General features: G+C 34.8%; 1 protein-coding gene and 1 long non-coding RNA gene across 2 annotated transcripts; one reads left to right on the plus strand and one right to left on the minus strand.

The window, feature by feature from the left end:
- The first annotated feature begins 3 nt into the window (after positions 1-3).
- LOC149543114 (uncharacterized) lies at positions 4-26076 on the plus strand. The gene is made up of 18 exons (XM_089798021.1): positions 4-83; positions 255-449; positions 752-826; positions 991-1101; positions 6155-6266; positions 7300-7345; positions 7437-7508; positions 14850-14912; positions 15005-15156; positions 15249-15313; positions 15753-15903; positions 19301-19406; positions 19493-19628; positions 22469-22536; positions 22713-22877; positions 22974-23046; positions 23139-23248; positions 25643-26076. Exons 2-17 carry the CDS (start codon positions 263-265, stop codon positions 23195-23197), a joined length of 1641 nt encoding a protein of 546 aa, XP_089654147.1. The 5' UTR covers positions 4-83; positions 255-262; the 3' UTR covers positions 23198-23248; positions 25643-26076.
- Positions 9648-24507, minus strand: LOC149543115 (uncharacterized). Its single transcript, XR_016355596.1, has 3 exons — positions 24386-24507; positions 24122-24177; positions 9648-9780 (listed from the first exon to the last, which is right to left on the minus strand). It is a non-coding gene; the product is annotated as an uncharacterized LOC149543115 (long non-coding RNA).
- Positions 26077-26079: the final 3 nt, after the last annotated feature.

Genomic DNA, 26079 nt, shown 5'->3' on the forward strand with positions numbered 1-26079 from the left:
ATTTATAATCAAATATTGGCGGCTTAACGGCATTCAGTACGAGAAGAACGAAGTACGGCAGTACACATTTTCATTGCTTGAAGGTGAGAATTTTATTTCCCTGTTAAATTCTTGAATGCCCGATTTGAGTTAGAAGTGATAGGGACGATCTTTATTGAATTGTTTTGTTCAATGTTGGAATCCACCGGCTCCCTTTCGACTGGATGCGAATGCTTTCTTACCGTTCATTCCGGCCTTTGCTCCTCTTCATGCAGTGAATCCGATGAATCCTCCACAATTCGTTAACCCTGCAAATCCTGCAATGAACGCTGGAAATTCCTCTGCAGGATTGAATCTCCAGTCGTATGGCCGCGGCCGCCCATACATAGCTTCCGGAGGGACGGAGATTGAGGATCAATTCGTTAAAGTTGAGGCAAAAGCTGTACCAGCAGCCGATGGGCAGATGAATGGTGCGTATAAATTAATTTACGGAATTGCGGGCCTTTTATGTTTTTTTGTGTACTCATCAATATCTATTTTTTATGAAGATTTATGCAGTATATAATTTGTTGTTTGATAGTGCTACGTGCACATTTCTGTAACATATAGATTTTATGAACATTAGTGCCTGAACTCTGAAGGTTATAAGGTGCCATTTTGTCTTCTACATGTATAATTATATTTCATTGTTTGGTCTATTTATAGGGTTGCTATATTCATCAGATAAACTATATTCTGATGAATTTGGCTACTTTTCATTTGCGAACTACAGGGTACAGTGATCAGGTGGCATTCGAGTTGCAATCCTTGAAATTAGAGGAGGAAGTGAAACAAGAAGTTACTCAAGGTGATTTATTATTTCTATGTTTTTCACAGAGTTGCCTCCTGGATTGAAATGACATTATTTTTCTTATTTGGAGAATGCATATCAAAGTAAATTTTGTTGGAAGATTCTTTGACTGCTCAACTTTTAATTAAAAATGGGTTTATTCTTTCATGTCCATTATACAGAAATGAGCAACGACAAGGGAGAACTGGATGTAGTGAATGCTGAGGATTTTGAAGAACCAGAAGGGTTAGAAAAGAAGCGGCACATAAATGTTGTTTTCGTTGGTCATGTTGGTGAGTGGTCTATTTCTAGTACTCGTGTTAATTTTTTTTTAAGGTTTCTCCTGTCATAAGTTTTATTCATTGTGCACGACTTATTGTAGATTATGTGAATATCCATTTGATTTGGACAACACGTTAAAAATAGTGCAATATGGTTCAATTTTTTAAAACGTTTTCAGGCATCAGAGACGTGAATTATTCTACAGGTTTAGAAGTTTTTCTGCTTAGTCGAGTTCAATCACAAAATCACTTGTTTATGCCATGGCAAGCTACATTTTCTGAAGGAATTTTTGAGTTCGTAAATGAAGATGAAATCACTAAGAGCATTAGGCAATGGGATCTGGTGGTTTTGTACGTGTAAGGATATATCCCTGTTGTACCAAACTTTTTCACGCCCTTGAAATTGAATTTTCCAATAATATAATGTTTGGATATTAAGTCAAACAATTTGCATCCTCACTGATCGTTCTCCATTTTACATGCATTCTTCTCCATGAATATTCAACATACTGGTTTCATGCTTGAAGATGTGTGTTGTATTTTCTGGGTCTGTTTTAAGAAACGCTTTGCCAAATTTCCAGTACAGTGTGGTAATTTTTGTAGTTTGTTGTGGGTTTTAGTGTGATCAGATATCCTTCAAAGACTACAATTAATTTCCAACCTGTAAATATGACTGTTCATGGCTCCATAGACCAGAGGAGACGACGTCCCAATTTCTTTTTGTCTTCCATACAGCAGCATAGGTTATCTCCCAATTCATAGCAGGTTCAGTGCCGTTCTTCAGAAAACACATGATAATACAAATGATGAGCTACTCTGATGCCATAAAATGTTCACAACCAGCTATACCCTTCTTTGGCGTTCAACGAAATATCACGAACTCAAGAATACACCCAACTTGTTCACCCAATCATGACTCTTTATGTCTGTTCCATTACATGAATTGGAGGTTCGGACTGATATAACCAACCATGGTTTACACATCGTACACAGAAATTGATTCCAAAAACGACTCGAACTGGTCTATATCCACAGCAATATGTCTGAATTTCCTTGTACGACCCTTCATATATGCCCAAAGCTATTATAAGCTGCTCCAAAATTACTACGTCCTGTGAACTTTAGAGAAACTTAAATTAAGTTATCAATTTATCTTGCCAAAGTATTAGTTCCCAGCAGCCAAAAGTATGTCCAAATCAAAATTGAAAATACCGGGGCTTATTTCAAAAGGGACCCGCGGAAAAACAAATCCAATTATAATCCATTTTAACGGCTTCTCTAATTTCCAAAATGATAATACTTTGAAGCTCTCATGAGGGGTTCTTAAATTGGAGCCAAAATAATAATTCAGATTGGATTACCAGATTCCATTAAAGCTCCTTAACCTGCAACTTTATTTCAAAAAGAAATATCAGTAACTGAAGAATACTTTGCAATTTGATGTGAGATATCTGGACGATATTTCCAACCTGAACTTCCATCCAATTCTTGAGAAATCTAAGGGTTTCTATTGTCAGATTTCTATACTGAAAGCCACAAGCTTCCAACCTCCAAAGAAAATATCATAAACCCGGCATTCCCAATGATCCTCTCCTCCTTAAAATGCTTTGCAGTGACTCTTTGTTTTCCCCGTGCTTGTCTATTCCTTTTCCTTTCTTTTTGTCTTTTTAATCTGATTTGAAGGTGGGGAATAGTAAAATGCTTTATTATTTTTTCTTACTCACCATTTAACTCATTTTAATACCTGTGAATTTTGATTAATATATGATATCCAAATAAAGGAGACATTACAGAAGGGCTTTGCTTATAATGCGTGCTATGTCAAAAGGTTTGAGTTTTCTTTCGAACATATTATGAAAGAGGCATCATATTTGTACGGTTTGCTTGGCTTCTGTCTGCGTCTAGCCAAACATACCCAGATTCAGCCAGGTTAGTGCTGCAATGGACCTGGCTGACTCTGCACCTGTTTTTGAGGGCTCTGGTTAGCCATGCAGGCATTTTATCCCTGGACCTTGGCTGGGTTTAAACTGGGCCTAGATCCACGAGTTTTCAGTGATAAAGTGGTAACAGAGATTTTTAATGTGAATGTTTATTGTTGTTTTCCTGAGGATTGCTTGCAAAAGTAATAGCACTTCTTTCTTTCTGTGTGTTTCAAATGCAACATCCTCTTAGTTTTATATTGAGAATAGGAAATGAATAGACATGGGACATGTCTATTCGTTAATCAGAATATATATATATATTTCCTCATAAATTTATATCTCAATTTTATCTCATATTTTTATCCGATAGAAGCTATCAAACATCAACACTCCCTCTTAGGTAGGGAGGATAAACACGAGATAGATATTACACCATTGGTAATATTAGAAATGACAAATTTTAAGGATATCTCATTTGATATCTCAGAAGATTTCCACCATTTGATATTGCATTCAATATCAAGCGTATTGGTCTTCCAAAATATCAACACATGATATTCACCAAGTACCCAATTAAGGTTTGATATCACATTTGATATCATAAGTATTGGCCTCCCAAAACATCAATGATATTCACCAAGGTACTCAAAAGGTTCTGATATCACATCTGATATCAAGAGTATTGGTCTCCGAAAATATCAATGATATTCACCAAATACTCTGAGTAATGGCCTTCCGGAATGTTGAGATGCAAGACATTCACCATATACTCAATTTGTTTGATCTCATAATACAAGTTATTGTAAGATCGTCACCTTACAGTAACTTCTCCAAATACAAGTGACATCATTTGGAAGTCGTCACTTCCTCATGATCTAGACAAGGGGTAGGCCCATTAAAATTGCATAGTTATGAGGTATATTCATGGATCACAGTTCTCTTCACTGCTACAATTTATTGATCATTGGAGAATCCATCTCAACATGGTTTACTCCCTCTGAATCAATATCAACTTTTGAGCTCCTCCTTCAAAGTTAACTCTGATGAAGTGTCAGATGTCAAACTCCCTCAGATTAGCTGAAACATATGATCCCTCTCTTTGTCCAAGGTTGCCTCTGTAGAAGGTAAAACTCCCTCTAAATATCATGTCCATCTTCAATTCAGTTTTTTTTAACTTCAAATATCAAATTTTCTATCGCTTGATTACAATTTCTTATGCTTCTTGATCCATCCAGAAGACATTCCAAATAGTCGATAAAAGTAAACCATCTCAAAGGGAATTGTTAATCATACAGCATACAAGATTTATCATCCCAATGTTATAGCATTAACTAATGAATATTAGTCATGGTTATGAAATACTTACCTCTTTTAAAATTGCTCCCTGATAAGAGGACTCCTAGACACAACTAGTACTCTTAACCTTGATGTCATCCTGCAACACACAATAGAAAATAGGGATCCATATCTCCCATTCTCTTCATATCTTTTTATTTCCCTGAATGAGCCACTGAATTATTCTCTTTATTGTATGTATCTCTCTCACTTCCGGTTGCTTCACACAACTTTGTATTAAAAATACCCTACAATCGTGCATGTAATGAATTTGTATGTACACCACATGATAAACCTGTCAAATTGTAGTTTATCTTGTCTATGTGATGATCTAGTGCATTGCAGTTAAAATTTTCCATGTGTTCTAAGAAGTCAAGAATCTTCTCCATATTGTGATGCATCAGAACTAGTGGAACCCAAACCTGTCTTGCAGATTGCACATGGTGTCACTTTCTTACCACAAATTATGTTACATGGACCATATGATTTGGGTTTTCTTAATAGGTCTGAACTCTCAGGAGGCAATAAGAAAAAATGGCCTCACTGTTCTATCTTCCAACAGTATAGGCTTCTTTAGAAGAATACCGCTGTCATATAAAGCCATTCCATTGACATATACTAGTAAATCAGTTCTCCTTCTTGTCCTCTATTAATTGCATATCCGTGTCCATGGATTTGTCTCACATGGGTAAAATGTGATTACAGAAGACATCATGTTATGCGTAACAATGATGAGATGGAGAATAAAGCCAACAATGCCCTCTGTGTGATGCAAACCTAATTAACTCATCTCAATTTGCCACTTCATTTGAGGCCAGTCTGAATTTGTCATGTTTCCTTCTAGAACTGGAAGAATAAAGTTCCCCTAGTCCAACTCGAGCCCTCCATTACTCTTCCCTCGCTGGAGGTAAAAAATTTGTCCTTCTTCTTCAGCTCATGCAAACACAGTCATCCTATGGTATATAAGGAAGACTTGCATACCTTGATCCCTTTTCCATTATAAAAATATGAGTGCTCTTCAGGTTTCAAAAAAAAAACTCGCAATCTTCATATCAGATACTCTGCGTCTTCAAAATGCCACATGATATTTTGATAGATGCACTCCCCACATCTGAACAAGACAGATCAAACTCTAGAATTATCCATATTGAATTCACCTCTGTGATCTTCTAATATTTTAAAAAATTTCTTCAATCCTATTAGGAGCGCGGGCATAGCCATCACCATTTCAGAGGGTTCTGCAATGCATTTGGCGCCACATAAAATAAGGGAAGATTATTAGTTGTTGAATGATGATGCCAAATTACGCAACACCGTACATTGAGATCTGCGGTATTAATATGAAGCAGTCTATATCATGACTGAATAACTCTATGATCCTCATTAATTAATGTGAATTTTTTCTAGACATTCGAACTTAACTTGGCTCTGATACCATGTTGTTTTCCTGAGGATTGCTTGCAAAAGTAATAGCACTGCTTTCTTTTTATGTGTGTTTCAAATGCAACATCCTCTTAGTTTTATATTAAGAATAGGAAATAAATAAACATGTCTGAAAGGACATGTCTATTCATAAATTGAATTATATATATATATATATATATATATATATATATATATATATATATATATATATATATATATAAATTTTATCTCATATTTTTATGAGATAGAAACTATCAGACATCAACATTTATGATGGACTGTTTTATGTGTTTTGGTTTCCATATCTGTTTATGAGACCTATACTTCTTTTCTTTGTTTAAATCATGGGCTTGATAATGCTTTTGTGGAACTTTACTGGACAGATGCGGGCAAATCAACAATTGGTGGGCATATATTGATCTTGACTAATATGGTGGATAAGAGAACAATTCAAAAATATGAAAAAGAAGCAAAGAAAAACCATCGAGAAAGCTGGTGAGTGATTTGATTTGTTGCTCTGTTTCTGGATGTTTTTTAGCTTTGCGGGTCTTCAATGGAATGATGTAATTATTATTGTGTTATCTGGCACTGTTTCTGCAAATTTTCCATGCTTAATTTGGAAGGTTTTATCTTGTGTTCTGCTTTGCTTGCTACTTTTAAATCTTATTGACAGTCAAAAATTTTAAGCTAAATATTATGAGTAATGCATAACTTCCTTTGTATGAACCCAACAAACAACTTTGCTATCTGAGTTTAAAAAATAAATAAATTTAAGGTTACCCTTGGACACTGGGAAGTATTGATTGCAGTTTTGTTACAAAGCAAAAATCCCCCGCAGTTGTACCATAATTGACTCTTGCTGGGGAATTTGTGGAGCAACTAAAACTTCTGCTATGGATAAATTATTTTTTTAAAAGGAAAGAGACTCTGCCTGAATAGACTAATAATAAAAGGAAAATAGTTTTTGGAGGCACACTGTCATTGATTAAATGAAATTTTATCACATCACATAACTTTTTTGTTTAACATAGAGAAATTGAATGAAGGTAATCACATCCAGACACATTCTAGCTCAATTACTATGGATTGTGGAAATCTGCTATCATTAATTGAAAGTAATTTCGTTTGAAATGAAAATAACATTTGAAATATCACATGACTTTTATGGTAACTGTAGTTAAAATTTTAAGCGAGTGTGTTTAACATGATGCATCATGTTTAATTGAAAATGATTTTTTCATTTCAAAGGGAATTATCTTCATTCTCTCTTTATGGTAGTGTTATGAAACCACATTTGCAGTAACTACAGTTGAAATTTTATGAAGTATGTTTCATGTAATACTATTGAAATGTCATTTCATTTCAAGGGAAATACATTTTGTCACCCTTTAATTAGTAAATTGATTTTGTATTCGTTGAATTTGATTGTTTCAAGGTACATTAACACGCAAGTTTTGTAATGTAATTTAAATCTTTTAGAAGCACTGTTGGTTAAGATTGACACCCTTTTTGCACTGGGCTTTATCAGGTATATGGCATATATTATGGATACAAATGATGAAGAGCGTGCAAAGGTAAGCTGGCATCTTTGAGTTTGGCTAGGGCTGATTTCCCTGATCGTATTGTTGAAGTCCTATCTAACTCAGTTGTTGTCTTGACCAATAGGGGAAGACAGTGGAGGTTGGTAGAGCTCATTTTGAAACTGTAAAGTCGAGGATCACAATTCTCGATGCCCCGGTAAGAATTTTTTGTGCCTTCTTAATGCTCCACATCATCCATAGTAGTGCTTAGAGGGCAGTTTATTGTAGAACTGTGAAGCATTTTACATGCCCTCTAAGCCTAATTTACATTATGGATGCAATGGCCTTAAAATTAGCTTAAATAGATTACTTGCTAAAGAAGGGTCACTTGCAATTTGTTTTTTTTTTTTTTTTACAATTTGCAATGATTTAGTGGGGTAAGATAAAAGACACTTCCACAATTTAGACTACGACGTTACAATCATCTTCTTCCTACCCTTTGCTTGACACATTATCATTTAGACCCAACCTCTTGGTTCAACATACGGCTAGGCTTATGGATAGGCGTATTGATATTTTTCAAATTATTATTCCAATTGTATGCATCATTTTGATTGTTAGTCACCTTGATATACACTACTCATCTTGTTTTAGTTCTTATTTTATCTAGAGACCGATTCTAATAGATTTTAACATAAAAAAGTCTATTGGCTTTATGTCATACATTAGATGCCTTGTATTTTCTTTCATTCCTTTTGTTTTTCTTCTTCTCTTGTGCTTTGTTTTCTGGACCTCTGTAATGTCCCCTTTTTGGGGTTGATCATGATTGATACTTATTTAGTCAATCGTAACATATATGAGTCTTAAGAATATGTCTATTAAAATAATTCGAAGTACCCAATCATATAATTATTTGGTTTATGGATGTACAATATAGATGCTATCCAAGTTGTCTAGACACCAGCTATGAACTCCCTCAAAGTTTATAGGTCCAAGTCTGCATCCCGAAGGTTTATGTGTCACTGACCCCTACCCTCTATTGAGATATGATCCATTAGCGTGGGTTTATACAAGCCCCTCCTTGGTAACACCATACTCCATTCTAGCTTATGATGGAAAGAGTGGGCATTAACCAAGTTGCCTAGATACTACTATTAATGGATTCCCGCAAAGTTTATAGGTCCAAGTCCGTATCACGAAGGCCTACAGAACACTGACCCCTACCTTATCTTGGGACAAAAATCCATTACTAGGAATTTACACAAGCCCCTCCTTGGCAACACTTCAATCTTCCCTTCTTAACCAAAAAGTAGTAGGATTGAAATGTGGATATGTATTTCTAATTTTACTATTATAATTGATATTACAATGTCATTATTGTAAATGATATTAATACTACAGTAGTTATACTTATCAATATATGATAAATAGTTATATATATAAATGTTTATATCATATAGATAGAATATATCTTAGAATCATATAAAGATTCATCTCCTCCTCCTTTTGAAGAAGTCCATTGTATTAATATTCTCCTATATAATCATAATCCATTCAAAAAGTCACAGCTCTTCATAATTACAATCCATGTGAAAAGTCACGACCCTTCATAATTACAACCCTATCAAAAAGTCAACTTCCATCATTGTTGTCTTTTGAAAAACTTACTTCCTTATTTTCTTCACATTCTTTTCCTCTTCTATTAATCCTTTTTCACTCCTCTCTTTTCCTCCTCTCCCTTCTCTTCCAAATAAACTCTCCTCCCATTTATATCTTAATTTGAAGGAGTCACATCTCTTTATTATGTATCTCGTGAATTTTCATTAGATTTAGTTAATTTATATTATTCTATATTATATTTCTTTCTCTTAAATATAAAGTAGTAACAAGAGTTTATACAGTATGTTAGTTAGAGTATCAAGACCCTTGGTCCATCAAAAATAATGCATCGTTACAGTTATATCATTTGAGAGTTTAGATCAAAATATCATTTGAGAATTTGAATCAAAATTACAAAAAGAAACTTCATAAGCTGTAAATTTTAAAATTAATGAACCATCCCTTGTTAGTGGTAGGGAGCCTGCCCATCACAGCTTCATTGAAGATTCTTGCTTTTGGGCTTTCTTCAGTTATAACATTAGTTACAATCCATGGCTTGCTGGGATCAATAGGGTGCTCAGAGGTGTACTCTACAAATGGGATCAAGGGGTGTAGTTTTCTTTGCCGATTGACCAGACTGAGTTACAGATTTGCTTTGTTTGTCCAAAGGGTGTCCTCTATGCTCTGTCTTATCTTGCTTGTTACCAGATCCTAAAGCTTTCCACTTACCATCCCTTTTCAGCTGCTGTATACTCAGCTAGGGTGATGTTAAACTCATCTTTTACCTCGACAGTAGTATATCCAAATGCTACTTCTGTCCCATACACCTTAGCTTTCCCTTCTTTTAGTAGTTTGATGACTGTGTCCTTTAGTTTAAGAATGGTTGTAACCTGCATAACAATGTTAGAGAATATAAGTCTCCTTAGAGACTTAGTAAAATGTCTAGACTTGCCACTGAAAATATCATTATTCCTAAATTTCCAGATTATCCAAAGCAACAGGGAAGAAATAATGTTCCAAAAAATATTACAAAATTTCTTGCCACTAAGAATATTTCCAGAGATCACATGTTCCTAATGGAAGTTACTATTAAGAACCAGACCAAATGTTCCCCAAACTTCTTTGGCAAAAATGTAATACAAAAAGTCACGATGAACAGATTCACATCATCTATAGACTGAACATATGTTAGGTTCACTATTGGGTTTCTTTAAGGGGAACTTATGAAGAAGAAGATGCCAAAGGAAGCAATTGATTTTGGGTTCAATGGGTCTGTACCATAGGTTCAATAGATGTTTACTCCAGGCTTGATGCTCCAGCTTTAGGTTCCATTTGTTATTCAGATGTTCAAGAATGTCCAGATTATAAGTGAGACAAAAGTACAAATATTTGGCTTTGACCATGTGCAAGGGAGCAGAGTCAGCCCAACTTAGAATAGAGGAACACTTGGCAGAATTACAACAGGTCTTAGGGAGGTTAAATACAGAGCATGCATCTCTCAAAGTGGTGTAGGTTCTCCATTGGGTAATGGGGATATCAAATTTGGCAGCCAACGCATGCCAACTAATCAGAGAGCCATTACTAATGATATCATTGAAGGAACATATAACTTTAGAGGCCCATTTCTTTGTGGAGCAACCTTGAAGGAGGGTAAGAGGTTTGGAGGAGCAATAGATGTTCTACCAGATGGATCTATCACCACATATTCTATAATTTTGATCAATCAGCCCATTACCAGTCACCAGGTGTTTAGCTGCCTTTCAAGCCTTCCATAGGGACTTGAATACATTTGATCCTTCAACGCTAACCTCATTTGGAATAATCAATAGATCATTCGAAGGTAGCCCAGTCCATGCTCTTGCTTTAGATGGAAACACTCTCCTGATGTTTCTGATCAATACCTTCCAAGGTTCTGCACCTTGGGTAGCTTTGGCCACCCATTTGGCAGCAAGGGCAATTCCTTGCAGCCTTGAAGCCTTCAAACCCAAACCCCCTAACTCTTTACTTCTTGTGCACCATTCCCAACTGACAACATGTCTCTTCTTAACTCCTTTCCCATCAGATCATAGTCTGTAATAGTTTTTTGGATGTAGTTAATTTGTCCAACAATCGAAAAGCCAAGAAAAAGAGTAATAAATTGAGTAAGATGAGAATTTTTTTTAGAAACACTTGAACTTTACTAACTCTTTACTTCTTGTGCACCATTCCCAACTGACAGCATGTCTCTTCTTAACTACTTTTCCATCAGATCATAGGTAGTCTGTAATAGTTTTTTGGATGTAGTTAATTTGTCCAACAATTGAAAAGCCAAGAAAAAGAGTAATAAATTGAGTAAGATGAGAATTTTTTTAGAAACACTTGAACTTTATCTGCTAGAGATAGATACATGTTGTTCCACTTACCCAACTTATTTTTCAATCTTAGATCTCACCCATTCCCACATTTCTTTCATGTTAGGATTAACAACAAAAAGAATGCCGAGGTGCCTAACTACCTAGTTAGGCCTCCCCAAGGGATAGAAAATTTATTGGATCAATTTGGGGGTGCTACATCCCACACCAGAAGGGCAGGATAGATTTGGATAAGGAGAATTTACTACTTGATGCAATACTTTCTTCACGAGGTTCTCCATACTATTTTCATTCAACCAGAATAAATAGCAGTATCATCAACAAATTGAATGTTAGATAAATCGTCACTGTCAGGAAGAGAGGTGCCACAAACCTTTGGAGACAAGGTATCATCTCTAAGTAGATAATGTAATGAATCAATTGCAATAACAAAGAGGGTCGGAGCCAGGGGGCACCCTTGTCTGATTGACCTAGTCAGTTCAAACTGTTCTGATCTATATCCATTCACTTCAACCAAGGCCAAGGCCCCCTTCATCAAGGTAGAAACCATTTGACAGAAGGAGGGGGGAAACTAAGTGCATCAAGCATTGTGCCAATAAACTTCCACTCTAACCTGTCATAAGCTTTTTCATAGTCAATGAGTAACACACCCACTTGCTGTCCGGAGGTCCTTGCCCACTCTAAGGCTTCCCAACTTGTAAGGAGATTTTCCAAAATATATAATCCTTCAATAAATCTAGTTGGAGAGAGGTTCACAACTTTAGGAAGAATATTATCAATTCTATTTGCTAATAGTTTAGCAAGAATCTTGTATGAAACATTAAGGAGGGTTATGGTTATCCTGTTTTTAATTAATGTTTTGTCTCCATCTTTATGGATGAGCTTGATGAGATCAGCATTGATATCTGATCCAAGGTGAAGGGCTTCCTCATATACCTTTAGTAATTCATCACCAATCCATGAAATGATTTCTTTATACAACTCCACTGGCGAATGCAAATGTGACTAAAATTGAGGATTTGTGAGCATTTTGCCATTTTATAGAGTTTGGACAGCATGGTGTTAACGTTTAGGTAGCTATGAGAGAGTTCATTCTTACCAGTGATGATCTGTTCTCATCGCATTTTTTTATCTGCACTGTCATATGGATTTTCTCATGTTTGAGCTCTCGTTTCAAAGGCTTCAGTATGTGTTATGAGTTTGAACTTCTTGATGACATCGGTTTTTTGTACCACTATGTGCATAATCTTCAGCATTGTGTTCATGTCATTTTATTGCATCTGCGGAAGAGACTTTATTATTTGCACCGTTATTATTGTTGAGTCACTTGACAGGGCACCAACAAGAGATGATGATGTGTCTTATATTATCTGATGTGGATTATTAATGACATGTATTGATGTTGTCCACCTTCTTAATAACATCTTTGTCTCTTCGTATGCAATGACAGTAACTCTTTGTATTCGGTATTGAAATTCAAGAGTATGGGAATGGTTTCAAGCAATATTAATTATCATTCTAGTAGTGGCTGGATAGTCGTCAGAATTGGAATAGTTATGGTTTGAATAATCTTCAGAATTATCAATAAACTGTACTATTCTTGAATGAAAATATACAACCTGAGGCTTAGTGAATGGAGATGACAAAAGAAACCCTTACATTATATAGGCCAAGGTGAGACTCAGGTTATCATATGGTTATGATGACTGTCTTGATTTTATGATACGAGACATTAAATGGTAAAGTATTTTGTGTTTACACTAATAAGGAAACTTAAGCAATATGGTGCAAAGAGGACCTAAAGGCTAATAGTGAAGTAGATAGGTAAAACACTTCATTTGCTCTGACACTGAAGATTATTTTGAAAAAAGGATAACTAAGTCCAGAATCAACCGTAGGACAGTTCCTTACATTTGATTATGACCTTTAAATAATGACCATATTTTTCTAGCCCCATGCTTACTCATTGTAAATTTGTGACAATAGAGCCTAACCTTAAAGTGAAAGTTACAAGATTAAAAAATAAAAGCATTCAAATGCTTAGTACATAGGGATGGATTTCAAAATCATTGAATTGGCAAACAAGAGACTCTATGGAACAAGACTAGTTCTTCTAAAGTTCTAATAGCTTGTTAGTTGGACTTTCTATAGAAATAGTGTACAATTCCATTGGAGGTCACAATGGAAGCAAGTAGCAAAGTGGAAGTAGATACATTTTGCAAATGTAATAATTGTTCCAATTCTATTCTTATGATAATACAGATTGTTTTATCTGTGTTCTATAAAATCTTCTCATTGCAACAAAGCATCTTTTAAAGTTTGTCAAACATGTTTTAAGGTAGAATTGTGTGGTCACAACCTTCAATAAGCGCATTAACTTTGTGTCGAGTCACATCATTTCAGCCATCAACTGGAGATTGTGTATATATTGGCATGAAATTCCCTAGTGAGAACATTTGGCAGGAGAAGAATCTCAGGATGAATGTACTTCATCTGCTGTTATAGTTTCCGGATTCAATTGTTAAGATTTTTTACATCAATGTTTCAAATCACACTCCATGATCCATCATTAGGATGCAAGAGAGTAGTAGGAGAGAAAGATGATGGAGTTTCCTATTACTCTCTTGCATCTTGGTGATGGATCACGGAGTGTGATCCGAAACGTTGATGGAAAAAATCTTACCCAATCGAATCCAGAAACTATAACGACATTCTTATGGATTTTATGGATTGTGGAAATCTAATAGTTTTAATACTTCACCTGATGGACATTGAACTTAAGAGAGGCATAAGATATAGTGGAGAGGGTTCTTTAGTGGAATGCAGTTCCATTGTGAGTGTAGGAGTTGACCACTTAATACAGTATGATATTCACTTTATACCCAAAAATTATTTCTTGGATTTTAACATCAGCTAATATTATTTGATGCCACATCAGTGCACCATAAAAAATGACCTGGTGCACAATTATCAGTCCAATTTGGAACCATTTTGGACACCAACAAAATATAATGCTGACGTGGCATCAAATTTGAGCATATAGACCAAAAAGTGGATTGTACAAAACTGACAGCGATCTGGAATACCCACATGGGTTTTGAAGAGACACCAAGATAGGTGCTCCAGTATAGAGGGCCCTCTCCACTATCGAGGGCACTATTATGGGAATTATAAAATGTATAGACTCCTTCAAGAGAGGAAGGCAATGCAAGATATTGCATAGATGATAATAATTTTGTTGGGGATGTGTATAAAGTGACTGTAAACATGCCGAGTTGATTAGAATGATTGGGTAAATCGAACCTAATGTTATTGAAATATGATGAAGATTGATAAGATGATTGAAGGCTAGGAGCATGACGAGAGGGTTTTTTTTATTGGCTTCCACAAATGAAGAGTTTGCATTAATTATTTATATTATCTCGAGTTTCTTCTTCCTCGAATTGGCTTAAATGTAATTAGCTATTAATTTATAAATCATATTAAATTCCATTCTTCAATGTTCTCAGATTTTCTTGTCATTGCTTTATTTTTGCTATTATATAGTTTACTATTTAACATTAAATGAATGTTTTAATTCTTAGATGGTAATAATTGGCATTTTGCAGGGTCACAAAAACTATGTATCAAACATGATCAGTGGTGCATCACAAGCAGATGTGGGAGTTCTGGTATGGATACATATGATAATTTCAGTTCTACAGGTACATAACGTAACATGCTGTTTCACAATCCTAACTATCTGTTTGGGCCCACAAAATAGGTGCTGTCTGCTCGGAAGGGTGAGTTTGAAACTGGATGTGAAGGGGGGCAGACAAGGGAGCATGCTCTGCTGGCAAAAACAATGGGTGTTTGTAAATTGTTGGTGCTAGTTAATAAGATGGACGAACCTTCTGTCCAGTGGTCTAAAGAGAGGTACAAGAGCACATACACCATTTCATGTTTGACCTTTTTGACCTTGCAATAAATGTAAATGTAACTTTCTGCCCTTCTTTTTTTTTTTATAGGTTTGATGAGATAGTAGAGAAGACAGTTCCATTGCTCAAGGAGCGTGGTTACAATGTAAAGAAAGGTAAATCATGCAAGATGATTCCTTTCTTTCTAATATTGAATGTCTGAAATTATTAGAAAGTCAGAACAATGATGTTAGCTAATTAATATGTAAAAATTAAAATTCTCTTTAGCCTAAAGTAAGTGAAAAGAAGCTACCCAGGGGTAATTTGATATCTTCCAGATAGAAAAGAAGATGGTTCCATTGTTCAAGGCTCGTGATTAAAATGTAAATAAAGGCAAATCCCACAAGCCGATTCCATTCTTTCTAATATTGAATGTCTGTAATTTTCAAAAAGTCAAACAATGATGTTAAAATTAATATTTGAAAATTAAACTTCTAATTAACCTAAAGTGAAAAGAAGCTACTAAAGAGTAATCTCACACATCTTCTTCCCCTTTTTCTTGTTTTTTTTCTCTTTTATTTGATGTTTCATGCTAAAATGCTTAGAATGTTTCAGATGTGCAGTTTCTCCCAGTTTCTGGCCTTTGTGGAAGTAATTTGAGAGATGTGCCCAAGAAGAGCTTGTGCCCTTGGTGGGATGGACCTTGTCTTTTTGAAGCTTTGGATGCTGTTGAATTGCCTAATAGAGACCAGAAGAGTCCATTCAGGTATAATGAATTGTTATTATTTAAATCTTGATTTTGAAATCTTTTATTTGGCTGATTAAGAATATCATGAACAGTTTCTTGGTTGGCACATTGACTGTGACACTGTTTTAAGTATTTTTAAGCTTCTAATCATATCTATGATTGATGATATGTATGTAGCTCGATAATATAAAGGTTTTTGAGGTTGTACTTATTTAAATTTGACATATATATGATGAAAATCAGTAATAGGTTCTGCAATTCAGTGTGTATGTGTGTTTTTAGGGAATATTTTAAGAGATCATATATTTTCAAGTGTACAACTACTTTGCTGAGTTTTTTTGTTAAGTCCCGAGTTTTAAAATTTTCTGGGCCAGCCGAATCATTCCCGAGTCTGAGTTTTTCAAATATGCTTAACATAATCCATAATACCCACAAAGGAAATTAATATTTGTTAAGAGAAAAAACTGAGCGGCAAGGGTTACGATTCTTTTTTTCAGGTGCTTCTTGGCACATGTTTTAACCATTCATATTCTCTTGGTGAGCCTCCCTTGGAATTTGTTGCCTTTTTATCATTTATGTTTAGCCTCGTTGGCTTCCTTTGAAATTCACTGCCAGTTTTCATTGAGTCATTCTATTCATTCAATTTGTTTTTTCCCTGAGTTGGCCCTATTATTTAATTTAATTTATTGCCAACGTTTATTATTTATAATTATCTGCAATTTGATTGGGCTTGTGGCTGCTCAGGTGGGGGTATGACATGGGTTAAGAGAGAAATCCATGAACACATTCTGATCATTGATGTTATTGCCTCTTTTGTCTTCTGCTTTTCCACTTTTTTAAAAAAAATTTCATTTAAAACTTATCACGTCGTGTATTCATCTCCTCTTGTGACCTCTTTGCTCACCTTACGGAACGTCTTTATATTTTGTCTAGTTTGTTTTTTAAATTTTATTGCTAATAGGCCGGAGCTGAGGTCATAATAGGCCAGAGCTGAGGTCATCATGGGGCCTGAGTAGACTCTTACCCCAGACCTCCCAGATGAGAAACTCTCAATTTACCATTGCATTGCAGGGTGTTCCCCTTGTCTAGGTATTTTAGCAATGTGACATTTCAATTTATTGATTCCCTCTGTCATATGCTGTTTGCATTCATTGCAAGTGACTTGGCCCTTGATAGCTATTGGCATCCCATCCTTTTACATGGGATAGTTTTGATGACACATTTGCGTCTGACTAAAAATTTGCAGTAAGCAAAATGATAAGCATTATTTTTTTTGAAATGAAATGCAAATAGAAGCATTAAGTGTGACAGAATAAGGGATGAAGGGAAATTGAATTTTTTTGATAGCATTTTCGAGTTTTTCAAGTTTTCTCATTTTTAAATCATGAAAATAGAAGATGAAAATAATAAGTTGTTTGATGATTTGATCGATTTAAAAATATGAGCAAAAGTGATGCCAAAATGACAAATTCCCACTTAAAAAAGTGCAGCTAGGTATTTTCAGGTGCTAGAAAAGTTGAAACTCAGGACTGAGGTTTGAGCTTGATATTCGGTGAGTCTAGGTGCTGGATTTGGCTGAGTTCTGGGCCACCCGCCACACTTGGCCACTCACAACCTATGAGTCTTGTTGAGGAGTTGTGTCTGGCAAAAGATTCACGAGTTTACCAAGTCTTGCCAAGTAGTTGAGTCATAAAAGTATTGTTATGGTAATTCTTTAATATGGGAGCTGTAGCCCCTAGAAAACTAGGATTTCCTTAAATATGGGGGCTGTAGCTCTTAGAAAACTATGGCCTGGAATTTGATAATGATTGTGCCTTGGACAAGTCAACATCCTTTACTTGGTAAGAAACATAGTTTTTTAGACAAAACCCATAGCAGTGATGGTGTAAACTTATAAAATAATTTATTTTCCTCAACTGCAACTTTTTGGATGAGTTTGGTCTTACTTGTCATATGTCAAGTCATCTGATTTCTTCTCATCTTGAACACTTGGACTTATTTATGGCTTTGTAGATCCTGCTGATGCTGACAAGCTAAGTCACAAGTTTTGAATTCGAGTTTATGTTTGATGACAATAAAATTCGGATAGAGCTAAGCAATGCAAAAAAAATTGACATTCATTTGGCTTTTCTAAATTTGATTTCAAAAATATAAACAATATATCCATTTTTGTGAAAATCGTTTAACAAATACTAAAATAAATTCTACTTATAAAGATATTAATAAGTAAAATAAAATAAAAGTAAAATCAAAAGATTAGTTGCAAATTTTATAATATAATTTTAAAATTTAATAAGACTAAATAATATCTAATTTTCATTTAGCTTCAGTATTAAAACATCAAATGCATGTTTAATTTTCTGATGGAAAATATAGAAAAAAACAACAGAAACTTCAAAAAACCTTTAAAGTTTAAACTAATTGGGAGACATACACATGGAAGAAATAGATGTGAATAGTCTTCTACCCTCTGCGTTGCCCCTTGCAACTTCATACCTTCTTATGGTTGTTGTGTCTTTTGTTGCACCTCATGACCCCAGACCTGTATCTCAAGGTCTTGCCTAAACAAACTCACACAAAAATAGTGTGCCCTAGCTACTAGTGGAGAAATCAATCGCTAATCTACATGCCATTTCTTTTGCGAGTTTTGGTTATTTATTAATTTTATTAAATATTTGCCAAAATTTGGGGAAAACTGATAGAGCTGACAAGGACTATGGTTTTACATCTCTTGTCATCTCATTTTGTGTAATTGGGACTTGTAATCATGTGCAGTACTTATTCTTATTAGGGTTAAAGTTGTCAAAATATCTTTTGGTTCTTTCTTTGGCAGGGACACATTGGATTCATGTAATGCTATTACATTGTTCCAGTGGACACTGTTGACTGATTTTGTCCATTTGACAATACAATATAATTTCTTTGGCTCTTTTATGTTTCAGCTAGAATTCAAACAATGCTTCTGCTGACCATTCAGCCAAATGCACCCTTATAATTAACAAGTCATTAAAATTTTGGAACCTGGTCATCCAAATTTTAAAATGAAAATGAGTTCAACTGGGATCTAGGAGTAGACATCTAAATGGTAGTCTTATACTCATGACAAATATTTACGGTCTGTGAATGCATATTGACAAATATGATAATATCAATATGATACTACTCGGGAACTAGGAAAAGAGATTGGCAAACTTTTAAATGCAGTAAAGTTTGTTTTTCCTTTACAAAAATTACAAAACATTCTCAAGCATGATATTACAACTCATTTTGTTTGCTGTCACACTTCTTGTTGTGTTTGTTTATCTCCATAATTTACTATTCACATTTCACGAATAATTTGGTTTCTTAATGAATTAAGTGAACAGATGTACTATTGTGAAGCGGGTAGGAAATCTGACAGAATTTGTCTTTGCAGGTTGCCAATAATGGATAAGTTCAAGGACATGGGAACTGTAGTAATGGGAAAAGTGGAGTCAGGCAGTGTAAAAGTAGGAGATAGTTTGATTGTGATGCCAAATAGGGTGAGTTTCATGCTTAAACTGACTGCATTTGTTTTCAGCTGTTCCTTGAACATGGCTGATAGATATCAGATATATTTGTTAAACAGGCTCAAGTGAAAGTTGTGGCCGTGTATGGAGATTGTGATGAAATAAGGCTTGCAAGGCCTGGCGAAAATGTAAGAATAAAGCTAACTGGCGTTGAAGAGGAAGATATCTCAACAGGCTTTGTCTTGTCTTCAATTTGTGAGTTATTTTAGCCGATTCTTGCAAACCAATGTTTCTGTTATCATCGGAGTTACCACCTGTGCAATTTTGTTTTGTTATCATATGGTGCTCATGTATAAATGTTGAATTGACAACTATGATCAATGCCTCTGAATGTGTATGATTGTTTTATGGATTATGAGTTTTTCATAGGTTTCTTTTGTTCTGATCTTAGAAGTCAGGATGTTTCTTTTTCTTGTGTTTTGTTGTTAATTAGGTAGTAAGATTTTATTTTTGGATGCATTTGGCAAGTTGCTACTCTAATTTGCTGTCATGTCAAAATGTTTTTGTCATCCTTCAACTTATAATTTAGCATTTGACTTAACATGCTTTATTAAATAGGACATGCATGTCCACGGAACAGAAGAACTTTATAATTTATTCTGTATAAAACTTAGTTACCGGTACGGGTACAAAAATCTGGTATGTGGGTACGTGCAAGGGCAGTCTTTAAGCCCAAAAATTTAGGTTTATGGTACTTGTAAGTTTCTAACATTTATATTCAAAACAATGAACCCTAAGTCATAAGGTTCAAATTGTCGAGCATAAAATTCGGATAAAACTCGGCAAGGGTAAAAATTTAGAAAAAATTCGACATTAAACTTTTACTAATATAAATTTATTTATTTTTAAATATAAGTAATATATCCATAAAATTGTCAAAATAGTTTGGCATTGCTAAATAATTAAACTAGATAAATCAATTTTATTTTAAAATAAAATAATAATATTATTAATAATAATATTATATTAAATATCATAAAATTCGGAAGAAATTTGGAAAGGTAAAAATTCACTGAAATTCAAACTTCATCGATGAAATTTGGCAAATCCTGTGACTTAGACTGAACCTGTGAAACTGGAAACAAACATCTATATTGATTTTGCCTCTGAAGTGTCATTTTTAAAATTTATTAAAAGCACTTTCTATGTACTGGTTCACCTGGTAAAATCCCCAGATCCGAGTTCGCGGTCCAGTCTTCTCTGCGTGCAGGCAGGTCAGACCCCTTGGACCTTGATTTGATTGGCTACATCAATGGATGCAACTGGGCAAGATTGGCATCCACCTACACTCAGAGCAAACCTTATGCAAATTGCAACTAGTTTTCTTTTCCGCCACAGAAAGAATACTTTGTTAATTGTGAGGGAGTTGTACAAATGGTGCCATTGCAGTTAGGAAGTTGAGAGGAATGTGGTAGGAAGGCCAGCATTCGCTGGTTTCTCCTCTTCCTACTTCGCTGTGTGAGAAAATGATGGCATTTTAATGCTGGTGTTATAATTGTCAGTGCTGCAGCTGTTTTTATTGTTGTTTACTTCTTTTTTAATTCAAGTTTTAGTATTTGTACAGCTGTGGTGGAACTTTTAACATTTATGGCCTTTTTTATGGGCAAACTTTGGAGATTTACTTGCTGCAATTGCGCTATAGAAACAATATTTACTTGTTCCACTTTAATAACAACATCTGCTTTACTTTTTATCACCTTTTAAATGTCCACTGCATTTCAACAATGGGTTATGTTTATTAAAATGTGGTAAATGCTTATCGTTCTGCATAAATTGTTTTTTTGCCGCTACTGTCAAACAAATCACACACTTCTTGTTTGCCTAAGATTTTTGCTGCTGCCGTCAAAATTAATGTTCCACCTAAATACTAGTACCCAGACATGAACTGAACTGGTATCCATATCTGGTATGAATATGACCTGGATTTGGCCTTATAGCTTGCATACGAGGTAACTTAGTTGTTGACAAATATAATTACTGAATCAATTGTTTGAGATGCACAGCCATCCCCAAGTTCTCACCTTAAAACAAGGAACTGCTTGAGGATGCCAAAAAGATATTTATGTTTTCCCTGAATGTGGAAAAAATCAGGGAAAAGGTGTGATGGGGGCATACTCTTTGTGTACAATAACATCTTGGACATTCAAGACAACCTCAAAGAGTATGAGATGTGTTCTCGTGGAACACCAAGACATTATTGTATGTGAAAAACATGGAAAATGTTACTTGAAAAGTGTTGGAAATGAAGTGAACATATTTTGTTTGTTCTTCTGCAATTCTGAAGAACAAAACAGGTAATGTGGGATGGAAAAAAACTCTTGGTGGGTCCCCAACAGATTGAATCCTGAAATTCCTCTTTATAACAAGGAACATTCTCAAGGGGGTACACATTAAATGTACTGAAACATCAAACTTGTGAAAGTTAAGATAGACATCTTCACAGATTATATTGAAAATGGGTATGAGGGTGAAGCGATATGCAATGTTCTATATTTTTCAATGGCTGATACTAATGAAAGCATATTTAAAATACAATCAATTTTCAGACCTTTTATATGCTGCATGCCTTTGTTGTTGGATTGAACAGCTTGATGTGTAAAATTGTCTTAGAGAAGTGCGTGTGATGACAGTGCTTTGATTTGGAAAAAAGTTAATTGAAAATTTTCCCTTCAAAAGAAAATTACTTTGTGTGAAGCGTGCTTGCTATCATATTTATACAACATAAATCTATGCTTTTGTGTGTTGGAAACACAAATGCATACACCAATCCATGTTAAGCACACATTATTTTTTACTGAAAAATGTGTGAAAGTTTTTCAGCCCATGGTATTTTTAAACTTTTCATTCTTCTTTTGCAGCCCACTACGATATTTGTCATGTCTGTCAAAATCTGTTTACTATTGAATTTTTCTCCATGGAGAAGTATAGCAGCGAATTGCATTTTGAAAGTGTTTTCTTCATAATTAGTTTCTACAGAAGTATAAAGTATGGATGGTGAATTTCTTTTATATAGAAGACATGTTTGCGTTGTGCAGCAAAACCCATCCATTCTGTTGTTGAGTTTGATGCTCAATTACAGATCCATGAACTACTGGAACATAAGGTACTTTATTTTTTATATAATTCACTTTATGGTTTTATCTGTATTTCCTCTCTATAGTCAATGCAATTTTTGTTTTGGTGTGTTAACAGCCATTGACATATATTTGTTGTTTAATTTATGCTTTGCTGATTTTATAGTTGTCTCCATCTTGTATTTTGAAATATATAATTTTCCAGGCGATATTTACCGCTGGCTATAAAGCTGTATTGCATATACACTCCATTGTGGAGGAATGTGAGATTATGGAATTGTTACATCAAATTGATCAAAAGACCAGAAAACCGATAAAGAAGAAGGTCCTTTTTGTTAAACCCGGTTCAGTTGTGGTGTGCCGTGTTCAGGTACTCAAGTTTACAGTCAAATAACTTACTAATTATTATCATTTCTATAATGAAATTCTGATTATTATTTAACATTTTTCTTTATCAAACTTTCAGGTTAATGCTTCAATTTGTGTTGAAAAGTTCTCTGATATTCCAAAACTTGGAAGGTTTGTTCTCCGCGATGAAGGTTAGTCAAACGGGAGGTTTTGTAGATTACAGTTTAAGTACACAGAGTAGTCCTAAATTCCTAATATCCATTTATTGTATTGTTATTTGCAGGTAGAACAGTTGCAATTGGGAAAATAGTGAATCTACCAACAGTTGCAAGTCAGGAATAAAGAAAACATCATTTGATGAGATTACATCCATCAATAATGATTCAATGTCTGGTAATACGTTTCCTAGATCACTTGAAAGATTCCATAATGAAAATTGTGCATTTATATTTTGTAAGAAATTATTAGTACACATTGGAATTTTGTAATGTTTTATTCTATTTTTTCATCTAAATATCCATATTATATTATTAAATAATATAGCCTATAATAAATTTAAAAATTGATATATATTTTACACTCATTAATTTAAAATTATTAAAAATAATTCAATATTAACAACATCTGAAAGATAATTCTTCTTAGTTCTGGGGAAGAAAATAATGCATCAACAGTAAAGGCCGACTAGGACCTCAAGGGATGCATGATTCCCTTAAAACTACCTCAAAGCCGGCGAGGAGTGCCGGGTAGACCAGACCCAAGTTGTAGATAATCTCTTGGTTTGATACTAATATTTTGATTTAGTGCGATTAATTCGAGTGAGGAGTTGATTGATTGAAAGCTTAGTAGGATATGCATCTAAGTCTGAATTAAACTGATTAAATGCGAAATGATTAGATGATGAAATTAAAATATTTTAACTGCAGGAACCAAAAGGATCGGAAGTCACAGACAAGCTATGAAACCTGTGAGCTCACTGCCATGGACAGATGTGCGGCCCAGACAATGTCAGCGTGACTACTGGACAACAATGCTGGTGTATCACAAAGGTTGAGTACAGGAAAACACAGAATGAAATGAAAAAGTAAAATCAAGTGTAATCTATGCAAATACAGAGAAAGTAAATACACAGAATATGAATCAGAAAGACAAAGCCTACTCTCAAGTATATCAAGTGAAGGAAATGATGGATTTAAGCGCAAAGTAATTAGATTTTATGCTTTATAATTAAGTGAGGTGAAAGAAAATAAAATGGAGAGGAATAACCTGGTTCGTTGGTGGAGAATACAATCCAAACAGAGCTTTGAACTCATTAACAAAACCTGCAGACATGTAAGGGAAAATTGCTGGGCCGTTTAAGAGGTTTGTCTCAGTCAAATCCCTGCTTTGGTGTTTCCACCTCCATGGGCAACCGATAGACACGATAAAGCCAGTGATAGAAAACTGATAATAAAAATGAACAGTAATGGCAAATAGAAATGAAGTAAAGATAACAAATATGCTCAAAAGACAGAAATGAAGAGAACTCACCAAGTGAAAGTAGAGTGCTTGTATGTGTGTAGAGTAGCCGGATATGAAAGCTTGATGTCAATAATGGTGGAAAACCTGCAACAAAGATGGTGTGGAAGTGCAACAAAAGAAGTATATGGCTGTGTGGAGAGCAGGAAGGCAGAAAAATGAAGACTGTGGATTATCAAGTGAGCAACCAAGAAGCTTGTGAGTGAATCCAGAAGCAAGACAGTTCGAATGAATGACCAAGAAGACCAAATGCATGCAAATTGAGGGTTTTTGAACCCCATGCGGATTCCATGCAGGAATAACATCACTGTGGGTGTTGCAACTGCAGGTGGCAGGTTTGTAATGCTCAGATGACTCTCAGATGCACATCTGCAGGTTTGCAGATGAGAGGGAACCATGCAGACGTCTCTGTGGCACACACGTGTAAAGAAACTATTAGGATTCCATAACGCAGATCCGAGCTAGATGGTGAGCTGGCAAGATAGCTAGGATAATGAAGGGTAGCAGGATCTGTCTTAGACTAAAGTGGGCAAAATACGAAAATGGTATCTTACACGGGGGGTGTCATTTATTCCATTATACCAGTATTATTAATTAATACTCCAAAAAAAATTTGCTACAGTCAAAATAATCATGTACTTTTTGTTTGCCAAAGATTTTTTGCTGCTACTGTCAAAATTCATGTTCTGCCTAAATCAGCATATACCCAGACGCAAGCTGTACCAGTACAAATTGAACCTGGATCTGACCATATAGCACACAAAGCTGGTCAGAATTAGTAAATCAATTGTTTGAAAGGCACAACCATCCTCAAGACCTCATCTTAAAACAAGGAATGACTTGAGGATATCCTTTCTTCCAAGATTAGTAGGAATGTATAGTTCCTTGCTGTTGATAATGCCAATAATTATCTTTCTCGCTAACCAAAGTTTGGAAGACTAATTTTGATTAAATGCCAAGATTTGAGTGTTACTAAATATGAATAATGTTAATGCTTTTTGCCATAATTGAATTTGATGTGATTGTGTATTCACTTGTTCCTGTTAAAATACATCCTTTTATGTTGAAGCCTAATAAATAAGTTAATAACATGACATTTTACAACTTTTTTGTGATGCACATTAAATTTCTAGGGTGTGGGGCATAAATGGGAGCATATATACAATTTATTTGGTACTGAAGGAATAAAAAATGCGTTCTTTTGTTTTGTCTTTGTTTTGAGTTTGCAACACTCTTATTATTTCTCTGTGATTTCATTTGTATGTGAAGGAATCACACAGCACGAGGGATTTTTGCCCAGGTGGCACTCTGGACAGCTTTCTTGAATTAATTAGCAAGTCACTAAGATATTCAGGCTAAAGGCCAATATAATGCAGGATATTTTCAACATGGTCTATGGAGTGAGAAAAACCAAAGTTATTTGCAACTACTTTGGCATCTGCAACCGTATTGATATAGCTACTGTAAGCTCGCATATATACTTGACTCACATTTTCAGATCTTCTGAGCATACTTGTAATTAAAACTTTAATTGGTTATGTGTTGTAATAAAAACGGGAATCACAGATGATTCTTAGAGTTCTCCACAAAGATTACTTGACAACAAAACAAACTAATGCAGAGTGGCTCTATTTGCTGCCAGTGACTGTTTTCAACTTGAAAACTTTGGCAATATTAAAAATACAAAAGCTCACGTTTGACAACTT

This window comes from Cupressus sempervirens, chromosome 8 (genome assembly GCF_028749045.1).
Source record: "Cupressus sempervirens isolate cs-2001-9-10 chromosome 8, ASM2874904v1, whole genome shotgun sequence".
NCBI lineage: Eukaryota > Viridiplantae > Streptophyta > Pinopsida > Cupressales > Cupressaceae > Cupressus > Cupressus sempervirens.